Consider the following 11,987-nt stretch of genomic DNA (forward strand, 5'->3'; position numbering starts at 1 on the left):
GATGAAAACTTCACACCAGTTCTTCACAGGAAGTCATCTTCACCTCACTATTTATTAAACATTGCAAGCAAAGCAAAGGTAAACTAGGGTCGTGGTTTGCCAAGATTTCATCATGCTCAATGGATGAAGAGGCCTGAGAGAACAATGTTCACATGTGGATCAGACTATTCAGTGAGTCAGTTTGTGGTTTCTGCTCAACCAACCAACATTTCAAACTTCTTTAGCCTTTATAATACCCGACATTTTCTTTAGAGATGAACAGTGCTTGTTTCCCAGTTGTAATCAACCAATGCTATCTCTTTTTCTTTTTTAACCCTAAAATGGTTAAGTAGCTAATAATAATAATAGTAGTAGTAGTAGTAGTAGTAAGTAAGTAAGTTGGAAGGGACCTTGGAGGTCATCTAGTCCAACCCCCTGCTCAGGCAGGAAACCCTATACCATTTCAGGCAAATGGCTGTCCAGTCTCCTCTTAAAAACTTCCAGTGTTGGAGCATTCACCACTTCTGGAGGCAGGTTGTTCCACTGGTTAATTGTTCTAACTGTCAGGAAGTTTCTCCTTAGTTCTAGGTTGCTTCTCTCCTTGCAAAATTCCAGAAACATAAAATTAATAGATTTAATTATTGATTATCGATTATCATCAATTAGCCCTGCTCACCTGAGTGCTTTATCCAAGGTCAACCCAGTAAAGTCGAAGAAACGGAGATATTCTTCTGCTACCATTTTGCTAAATTCGTTACTGCAATTAAAGATGACACCATCAATAATTATTGGCATACGCTTCACAAATAATCCTGTAAATGAATGTATTTGTGAGCATATACTAGGAATCAATGATATAGCAATATGAGAATAAAAGATGGGTGGAGAGGAAAGCAGGGAGCGAGGTGGGGTTTGCTATCCACCTAGTATTTATCATGACTATAACTACAATTATTTTACAGAACTCATCTTAAAAGCATCTCAAATGCTAGCATTTCTGAGAAAATCAAAATGAATAAATTCCCAGTGAAGACGAGAATTTAACTCATTCCTTTTCACGCAGTGTTCTACAAATAATCAGAAATATGTCTAAATAGTAGTGGGATTCAGCCAGTTCGTACCAGTTTGGCAGAAACAGTAGCTAATTTTTTGTTGCCCGGCCCAGAATGGACTTCTGGAAGCGGCATCCACACAGAGAACTGGCTGTTCATATATTTGAATCCAACCACTGTGTCTAAGTCAGAAACAAGACTTTACAGGACATTGTAAAAGATACGCAAGATGCATACCTCAAATTCACATGTTACATACTTTAGAAATCAGGATATGTGTTATATTTATACTCATGCTGCAATGCCAAATGTGCAGGAAAGGCAACCTCAGATCATGGAAACCCACATTTACATTACTGCTACTGTAATGTATTGGGGTTTTTTGCTTGTACTGATTCAGGTGTCTGTTTAAATGCTGCTTAAAGGTTGCTGACTAAGCCAGACTGGTTGTCTCCAAGAAGATCATTGGTAGATTTGGGGTGGGAATGGGTTCCTTGAAACCTATTGGCCGCCGCCCAGTGGCCAACAGTATAAGTAGCTACGCAGCAGCCACTGTTTCAGTTCTGTTCTGCTTGACTCCAATAAAGCATGTTTCTGTTTGTAACCTACCATCTCGCTTATTGCCTGCAAAGAACTGGCTACACAACAGCTACTTTAGGTTAAAGGTTACAAAAAACAGCAGCTGCTATTATTTTCTGCTAGTACAAAATACCAGTTATTTATTTATTTTTGCGGATGGACAATATGACATGCAGAAATATCAGCTTATGCAAGAATTCCCAATGTGAAATCCTTGTGATAACATACAATCGTTATGTGGTGTGTCTGTGTTTGCGTGTTTGAGTCAGTCTTCACTCCTGGCAACTACCTCCTAGACAAGTCCCTGCCTGCAATTTTCTTGGCAAATTGAAGTAAGGTTATTAATAATGAATATATTTTAAAGACTATCCCCAAAAGAGAGGAAAGATACTGAAACTGTGTGTTTTCTAAAATTGTTTTTCTTTTTCAAACAAATTGGGATTTGTTTAATTATTTATTAAAATGTGGGTTCAAGCATAGGATGATTGACATTTGTTTAGAATTTTCAACTCCAGGGAGAAATTCAGCTAAGAATCTAATACAGAAGCTTTGCAGCACTGCTGACTGGTGAATTCTGGCAATTGTAGTCCACAGGTCTTAAAGTTACCAAAGTTAGAGACCCCAGAGTTTTTATATAGTTTCTGTAGGAAACTCATTACAGACATGCTATTTTTAATTCAATTGTTTCAAGCAAAAAGTGAGTGACTCACCACCTTTCCCCCCCAGTCCAAATATAGTTACTTAATACAGGTGAAGGAAGAGATCCAGTTCTAATTTTACAGCCCTAAAGGCATGATACAATTCCACAGTACAATTTGTAGGATAAACATTCAAGAGACATCAGTCTTTACTTCATGTGTGTGTGTTTTTTTTAAAAAAAATAAATATCTAGTAATGGTGTATTAAAATATTACCTCTCCAGGGGTGTCTGTGGGGATGGAAAAATAACAAAAATAACAAGTCAAGATGGCAGTCACAGTGTTACATAGATATAACCAAGAGATAGGGCTTCAGTCCCATGGTTGACTGCCATCTTGATTTCTTTGACCTCTCTTGCCTCATAATTTGAATTTTCTTTCTTGAAATCAGTGACATTATTACTGAAGCACTATCAGAAAATGTGACTGAATCAATGTAATACTTTTAAACTAGACTATGGACTAAAAAATTAAGAAATAGTCCTAATGTAATCATGTACTATACATGATTTATATATTCTTTTTAGTTAAAAAATACTGTCTCCCTATATCAACTAGATTAAATATCATCACATTTACATTGAGGGCAATTTACCTCTGAGGATTAACTTTTTGTTTTAAAATTTCATTACAGTGTTTGCAAAGCAGCTACATAAAATATTTGGCTTGTCTCTAGTTGAACCATAAGATTTATTTTTTTTAGTCAGGCCATCCAACTGTCTCTGTTATGAACCATGATAATATAATAGCTGTTGATAAACAAAATTTCTTGTGAATCTTTTCTTGATTAACATTGCCACCCTTCTGGCCATAATCATATTTCCACTTATGTAAATCTGATCCATCCATTTTCTAGACAAAATGCTTTTTAAAAAGGGAAATATTTATTTCTTGCAAGATATAGACATATAAGATGTACACAGAGACAACATCAGGCTTCATCTTAGTTTGTAAAAAAAATCATTTAGAAAGGAAAAAGAAAAACAGAATCAGAGAGAGACAGAACCTGTTCCTGGTTCCTGGTAGCAGTTTCATTACTGCTAGATCCACTGTGCATTTCCACCTTCATCATCACAACTTGTGGGCAGTTGGTAGCCATGACCAATTTCATTTTTCATTCATGTTGCATTACCTTTAACTGACATATCTATTCACAATCTATCCCAAATCAGTAAGTTATCTGCAAGTAGCTGCAGTTGAGTGCTAGAGCAGTTGTTGCACAATCAGAAGCTCTTCATTGGACAAAGGGACCCCGGTTTTTTTTTCCACAAAAGGTAACAATCAATTACTAGAATTATGTTATTCCTCTGCCCCCACTTACTTCTTGCCCAACTGGCGGGCCACATCACAGTGCTTGAATCCTTCAAGATTGTACAGCCTTTTAGCCAATCTTTTGGCAGCCTCACTGTGTGCCTTGCAGCCATTGATAAGAGTGTCTGTGCTGCCCTGGTCAAGTTGCTCTGTGCTGCCCATATCAGAATCTGAATCCAAAAGGCCATCTTTCATGTTGGCATCACTAGAACAACAAAAAAATAATTTTAATAAGTGACACTATGCTCAGATGTCAAATATCTGGGAAACCCACAATTGCTTCCTCTTCCTACTCTTCAATTAGAATGTATCACATTTTTAAATCTATTGTTCTCTGATATTTTGACTTTTAAAAATTACTGTTATTTTTGTATTTTAGAAGTTACCGTTAAAGTTAATTTTGGCCATTGATGCTGTGTTTTGTGTGAGTTTAAGAGTGGAAACAGGAGTTAGTAGGAGACAAACAACTCTTATTCTCATCTTTAACCCCAGAAACATTGCAGTAGCATAAGTAACCCTGAAAATGGTCAATAAGGGGCCTTCGGGACCTTGAGGATGGAAAATGCCACAAACTGATGATCAGAAGCCTCCAGGTTCTGCTTCCACCCTTAAAAGCCTTGTAGTAACATCATCATGAGATTGGACAGTCTCTTGCAACATCTTGGAAGACCAGGAGCCTCAACTGCAGTCTTGGAATCCTGAAACATTGCTAATGAACAATGCAACTTGCCACTGTGTTCCTCAGTGAAAAGAAATGGGACAGCTCTTCCTTCTTCCAGTCTTGCACCTATAATTGGTTGAGGGGAGGAATAAAAGGTGCTGGCAGTGAATGCCAACAGAGAGCAGGGGTTGGGTGGGACTAGCTCAGTGACAAATAAGCCTTACGATTATCCATCCCTATTGTAAAACATCTGATAAATGCATTTTAATGCTTAAGGCAGGAATAATTGTCTGCAGCAAGAGCTTTTTCAGAGTCCACAAAATTACAATTTGGCAAAATGACTCTCCGCAAATACAACTGAAACATAAACTGATTAGAAAAGATGTTACCCACTGATGTTAACATCATTTGTATAAACGCTACAAAACTATTTACATTTAACTTTGTATGTATTGAAAAAACCAAGAATTGTATTTACTCAATGTTGGCAAAAGGAAAATACTATTCAAAGAAGAGAAGATCAAGGAAATGTATCACTAACTAGTATGTTGATTATGGAAACATAGAACACTAACTATTATTGATTGTTGTTAAATATATGAATCCAAACAACACATTGTTTACCAAGTAGTAAAGATGGTTATTGTAAAAAAAACATAATAAAATGTATTTTAAAAAATTGCAGTTTGGCCAACCTTCGTTCAACTGCTGAAAAATCTTTATCCTGCACTTTTAAAACTTTATTTTTTTTTAAAGAAATAGACCAGCCATCTTAGCAGTCAGCAGCTCAACAAAAATGGGTGCCCAAGCCCAAGGGAAGAGGCATGGCAAGCAGACACAGCCAAACACAGCTGTGGCTATTAACTAAATTAGAATGAAGCACTGGAAACAATCTGCTCTGAAAGGTGGGAAGTGGCTTGGATTATTTTTGAATTGTTGCTAGAAAAGACATGTTGAAAATAGAGTAGGAAAAGAGCATTGTGCGCGTTCCTGCACTCCAGAAGAGATGGGTGACACATACTGTATTGGCAACAACTTAAGAGAGGTGTGTGGATATGTTCAAAGTGTAAAAGGTAGAAAAGAAATTTTTGAATTCTGTTAGCCTATTATTATTAAAGTAATTAGTAAACTAGCACCTTAATGCGTTGTGGCTGACTTTTAGACATTTGTAAATATGTCCTATATTCTATTAAATCTCTTCACCGACTCTTGGGATTTAACCTGCTTTCTTAAACTAGATTTTGCATTGACTTTCAGCATGCATATTGTACACTTAAAAATGGAAGACAATGAGACTGATATATTTGTATGGTGCAAAAGGAACCCACAAATATCCTAACCACCACCATCCTATCAGAACCTATCATTCCCCCCCCAACTAATCTCAACTGTCAATAACTGTCCTTCCATCTCCAACACCATCCAATCCACTTTCATGATAGAAAGCGAAACGTCTTCTTTTTCTTCAAAAAAATCAATCTAGTTGCCTTTTCAAAAATAAAACCACTTTTGATATAGCTTGCACACTTCAGGAATTGAAGATTATTTGCTTTGCCTTACTACGTATATACGTGTATATCATATGGAATTAATTAGGGCTTTCAGCCCAAAAAATGTATTTAAAGTATTCATTAAATATAAATACTGTTAAATGTTATCACAGTTTTAATATAGTAACAGTACAAATATTACTGAAAGTCTAAGATAATAATTTAATCAACTAAAAGTTAAAAAAACAACTTTTGAAGGGGAAAGGTTGGTTAACACAGATAGAAGAAGAAAACAGAGACAATGACAAAGTGCACAAATATGAAATGGCTTAAACTAACAATTCTTAGCCATAGCGATTAGACTTCATCCCATCAAACAGTAAATCAACAGAAGTTATCATCCCCACTAATTAATTTACCAGTGGAATCAATTAAAACTAGCATTGTGTCTGTGACATTAACATCGCTATTACCAAAACTACCACTGCGAATATCACCTAAGCTGCTGTAGTGAGTAAATAATAAGAGAAAGACTATGCAGTGCAGAAAACTGAATGGATTCTTTACATGCTAAGCATGCAATTAAATAATAGCTATAGTCTGAGTAAAGCAAATTACCTGATTGAATTACTAAATTTTGGAAGCTTTTCTTCCAGCTGTTCCATGTGATAGCCGTTAGGAATATTTTTCAGTGATACTTGGCTCAGCACATTCTCAGACTGGCTGCTGGTGATGGAGTTCTTCAGGGGACTCCCCAAATCGCCGTCCATAACCCTTGCCATCATTTCACCCTGTTTCTCTGTTGCCCTGGGTTCCAGAACTTCCTTCTGGTTAGTGAGGAATTTCTGTTCTGAAAATTCAGAACTTTCTTTGGTTCTTTGCTGAATAAGAGGTGTGAGTGGAGCTTCAAAGCTAACACAGCTGTCTGTCTCATCTGTAAGGGAGAGCACATCCAAGGAGTCCAGGCTGCTGTAGTATGTGCCCTTCATAAGGTCAGATTCCACAATTTTTTCAAAAGTAGAGCTGAATCCATCCCTGATGTCTTTAAATGCAAAATCTTCCCTGTCGTAACTGCTGCAATGGAGCTTAGATTCTGCGACAATCAAGCTGAAATAGGAGGAGACTTCGGATCAGTTAAAAATTTGTGCACAGTAGATACTATTTTTGTAGACTCTGAGGAGGTGATTTAGGACAAAAGATTGCAATTGCAAAGAAATGATGTAATTCAACATTTGCAGTTTATTTATTTATTTATTTAGATTTATATACCGCCCCTCTCCCTCTCTTTTATTTTTGCCAGAATCTAGATTCAAATCCATTTTATGGTAGCACAGGTAAATTATTATGCTTAATAATTCCTTCTCTATTTTCAAGAATGGAAAAGACAAATAGAGTGCTTGATTTCTTAAAAATTTCTACAGCATGCTGAAGAGGCAAGATGTTGTCCGTGAAGAGTGGCCACTGACCATAAGAGATAGTTGGATACTTAGAAAAATAATCCAATTTAGCTCTTACTAAATCTGCTTTCATTTCATATGCTACCAACATTTTGTTGTTCAGGAAATCATTAAAGACCTGTTTGTTCTGCCAGACATGGGAAAAGAGTGATTGTGAAGTCCCTTTTAGCCCGGAATTTTTGCTTTTCCAGTAAGTTGCATTCTTTATATCAGGGGTCTTCAAACTTGGCCCTTTTATGACTTGTGGACTTCAACTCCCAGAATTCCTCAGCCACGCATGCTGGCTGAGTAATTCTGGGAATTGAAGTCCACAAGTCATAAAAGGGCCAAGTTTGAAGACCCCTGTTTTATATGCTGGAGTTTTTCTTTAACTGTCAGAATTCAGAGTTGTTTAGGAGGTGGATGACCTATAAATTAAATGAATAAGACTTGGAAAATTGAAGCATTCCATCCCCCAGCGAGAGTTTAAGAGATCTCTGTGTTTCATCAGAGGAGCAAAATATTCCCATCGTGCATTATAGAATCGGTATAGAATGTATTGAATCAGTAAAGTGTTTCTAACTTTCCAATTAAAGAAGAAAGGGGGGGGGAGAGTCCTTTAATTTGTTTTAAAACCACGGGCCACTTGTTTTTGTTGCTGTGTTTTTTTTTATATAACATAAGTCATCTCCAGGCATAGTTGCCTTTTCAGTGGGAATTAATTGTTGCCAGCTTCAGACTGTGACAGGGAGCCCCTGATGCTCCATTTCCTAAGACACATCTATCAGGCTCTCAAATCAGTTCCTCTCTACACTCTCCAAGAAAAATGAAAAGCATAGGGCTGGGCCAACTTTTAGAAAGCATCTTTCATAATACTCTTTTAACAATTCCCATAAAGCAAGATCAGATGCTTAAAATGTTTTCATAAAAGCCCCCCGTCCTGAGACCAGATCCGATATTTAACAGAGAAATCTATATTAGCCTACTATGCCCTTCAAAGTGCTTACTATCATTTCTCTTAGAATTCCTGTCAAAGATAGCAGAGGTTCAGAGCCTAAGGCAGGGGTAGGCAACCTTGGCTCTTTTATGACTCGTGGACTTCAACTCCCAGAATTCCTGAGCCAGCATTCTGGGAGTTGAAGTCCACGAGTCACAAAAGAGACAAGGTTGCCTACCCCTGGCCTAAGGCATCTAGTGACACCCAATAACTGTTCCCAAGTTAATGTGCCCTCCTTTTAAATTATAAGTCACTGCGAAAAGATACTTTTGAACTAATGGCAGTTACCAAATTCTTGCTTTAGAATAATCTTGGGATTATTCTAAAGTGACAAGGAATTTTGAAGAATTACTGAAAAATAAGCATTAATTGAAGTAGTAAATGAATGCTAAACTCTGCTGTTCCTTAGAATGAAAAAGTATTCCACGATGAAGCCTTCTGAAAACACATTCTAGAACTTCATTCCTACTGGATCAAAGGAAAGATGAATGGTAGCAGAAACTGCTTCTCTTCTTTTAAAGAAAAACCATGTTTTCCAGAATGTTTTAGCAGAGGCAGGCTATCATTAAAGGAAACAAAACAAATACGCAAAAATCTGACCTTTACTTAAAAAGCGTATTTTCTCTCATCTTAACCCTCTTGCAAATTTTCCTTCAGATTTTTAATTCAAAAGCCGAGGAAATATTGGACAGAAAGTGTGCCCCGTAATCCGGCAGATAAGCAGAGCGGACTTACCCATCGTCCACTCATCCCTAGTTGTTACCTTATGTGCTCTTCTCCATCCTCCGGATAAAACAGAGCGGACTTACCCATCGTCCACTCATCCCTAGTTGTTACCTTATGTGCTCTTCTCCATCCTCCGGATAAAACAGCTCAGCAACATCCCGACATGATTGCAAACCATGATGCTTGCTTCTATCATTGAGAAACAACTCATTTGCCAAGAGGTTCTCTTTGAAAGCAGCACTGCCAGTCCTTGGAGTGGATGGAGTTTGTGCTCTGTCTTTATCGTTCTCTGTACCAGGCTTAGATTCAGCAGGTAACCCATTTATATGCACTATGCTGCTGGTGCTGTCACCGTTGGTTCCTAATTGTTCTTGCTGACCATTTCTCTTCTGCATACTCATTTCCTGCCACGTGTCTATTTCCACTTCCTGATGTTGGCTTGCATTATCCTGGCAGTCATCATCTGCCTGGGTTCTGTTCTCCATTGCTCTGAAAGACTTGGTGTCATTCTGCACACTGGGCATGATAGCTGGAGCATCCGTAGGCTCTGTGAGTTGCTCCCTCTCATTAGAGGTGATCGTGGCTAATTGAAACCCAAAGGTACTTGATTCATTACACTCTGCAGTTGGCAGTGGAATTTTTCCACTCATCTTCTACTGATTCTAGCTTGTCCTGGACTCCTCTGCCTTCTTTCTTGATTGTAACCCTGTAGCCTGCTATGACAAGAAAATAGTAAATTACCTGAATCTGTTACAAAGTGACTTAAAAAAACTGAATTTCTTAAAATAACGGTAACAGAAAATAGTGGTAACATTTTAAAACATTAAAATATATAAACCTGCCAACTGTGGACACTCCTGCAGATGATGAGATACTGCAGCCCACACTTGCTGATAGCATAATAATTGCTTATTGTAATTATCCTTCACACAGTTCTAATGCTTCACAAAATTAATTATTGAAAACTAAAGACAGTAGCAGGTGGGGGGAAATCACAGCAGGTTAAAAAAGTAAGGCGGTGCAGCATTTCGGATTGAAAGTCAAAAAGGTGCTTTGGTGCACAGGGGATGTAAACTTAATCGTGGTCTACATCTCCTTAAAACAGCTGTGCCTTTTCCCAGGATCAAGCAAAATGGGATTTGCTCTAAAGTTCTCTATTTGTGTCCCTGCACCCTCTGAAGCTATTAAATATGGAGTCCCGCAGAAGCTTAAGATAAGATAAGATAAATCTTTATTGTCATTTTTTACTGAGGGCACAACGGCACACATCAAAAATGAAATTTAGTTGCCCGCTCTCCAAGTGAAACACATACATGACACACACCTAAAACATACTATATACAACATATGTATAGACCCCCACCCCTACATATAAAGGTAAAGGTAAAGGTTCCCCCGCACATGTGTGCTAGTCGTTTCCGACTCTAGGGGCCGGTGCTCATCTCCGTTTCATAGCCGAAGAGCCAGCGCTTGTCCGAGGACATCTCCGTGGTCATGTGGCCGGCATGACTAGACGCCAAAGGCGCACGGAACGCTGTTACCTTCCCACCGTAGTGGTCCCTATTTTTCTACTTGCATTTTTACGTGCTTTCGAACTGCTAGGTGGGCAGAAGCTGGGACGAGTAACAGGCGCTCACTCTGCTACGCGGCATTCAGGATTCGACCCGCCAAACTGCCGACCTTCCGATCGACAAGCTCAGCGTCCTAACCCACTGAGCCACCGCGTCCCTACATATACATAACAATAAAATATTACCGTAAATACTGTCCATCTTGAATATATAATGGAAATTACAATTATTCATTGTAGCCCTTGAAATAGAAAGGTATTGCCAACTTCCAGAAGGTTGTTAACAAAAAGTAAAGATCTTTCCTTGGAAGGAAATTTCAGAGCCTTTCTAAGACCCTCTCCCTGAGGCTAACTAGAGAGATCTCAATGCCTCCAAGAAAGATCTGAAGAAATGAAAAGTTCAAATAGGAGACATAACTTTTTCAAATATTTGCATCATAAATTGTGAGCTTGTTCTAAACCATTCAGGTCAACAGAATTCTTTAAGTTGCTGCAGTTTTGAGTTATTCTACTTCACTAGTATTAATAAACAGTCTAGACTAGTGGTTCTAACCTGTGGTCTGTGGACCCTGGGGTGTGTGTGCGATGTCATCACAGAGGGTCTGCAAATGCTTAAAGAAATGAAATGTTATGATTTAAATGAAATGTTATGATTTAAATCTTCAGTTAAGTCTTGGTGGTCTGTGGCCATAGTCCGTGGCCATAAAAGGTACTGAAAGGGTGTCCATGGTGAGGAAAAGGTTGAGATTCACTGTTCTAGACCAGGGCTTTTTAACCAGTGGTATGGGTACCACCTGTGGTACATTGGCACCTGGCAGGTGGTACACGACCATCCTAGAAAAGTGGTAGCTGGGGAGGGGAATGAGCTGAACTGGTGGCAGCACTGCACAAGCCTGAGCGAGACACGGCTGGAGCTGCAGGGCTGAGTGGAAGCACCAGGATCAATGCTTCTTCGGGGCTGTTAGGGCTCAGCGGAAGCGCCAGGATCAGCACCAAGCTCCAGCTGGAGCTCGGTGCTGTTCTTGGCGCTTCTGCTGAGCCCAGATTCAGATACGTGGCAACTGATTCATATTTATGACAGTCACAGTGTCTCAGGGTCATGTGAAGTGGCCAAAACCTGCTGCAACCACCCAGCAGATGGTGGGGGGGGAATACAGAAATGTTCACAACAATGAAAACCTCGGACAGGAGGAAGAGCGCCACCGGGCGGGCAGGCAGGTGTCTTCCTCGGCTGTGGCTTGGGGGACACTTTTTTCAGTGCCATTGTAACTTCAAACAGTCACTAAGCGAACTGTTGTAAGTCAAGGACTACCTGGACTTCATCACTTTTTTCCTTTTTTGGGAGGGGGGGGTCATCAAGTTTTTGACACCTTGCTAGGCGACTGGTGGTACTCAGATGTTGCCATATCCTAAAAGTGGTACACTGGGTGAAAAGGTTGAAAAGCCCTGTTCTAGACCATTTTTTATTCCTGAATGCTGTTCTTTCTA

General features: G+C 38.9%; 1 protein-coding gene across 1 annotated transcript in view; it reads right to left on the reverse strand.

The window, feature by feature from the left end:
- PSD2 (pleckstrin and Sec7 domain containing 2) overlaps positions 1–9,579 on the reverse strand; it is a gene marked incomplete at both ends in the record, with an annotated part of 82,979 nt that extends 73,400 nt beyond the window's left edge. Inside the window, 4 exons of the mRNA XM_081325569.1 lie at positions 656–736; positions 3,630–3,824; positions 6,389–6,877; positions 9,041–9,579. Coding sequence (XP_081181695.1) covers positions 656–736; positions 3,630–3,824; positions 6,389–6,877; positions 9,041–9,579 — 1,304 coding nt within the window. The remainder of the gene's footprint in view (positions 1–655; positions 737–3,629; positions 3,825–6,388; positions 6,878–9,040) is intronic.
- Positions 9,580–11,987: the final 2,408 nt, after the last annotated feature.

This window comes from Vipera berus (genome assembly GCF_964194415.1).
Source record: "Vipera berus genome assembly, chromosome: 3".
Classification (NCBI taxonomy): Eukaryota; Metazoa; Chordata; class Lepidosauria; order Squamata; family Viperidae; genus Vipera; species Vipera berus.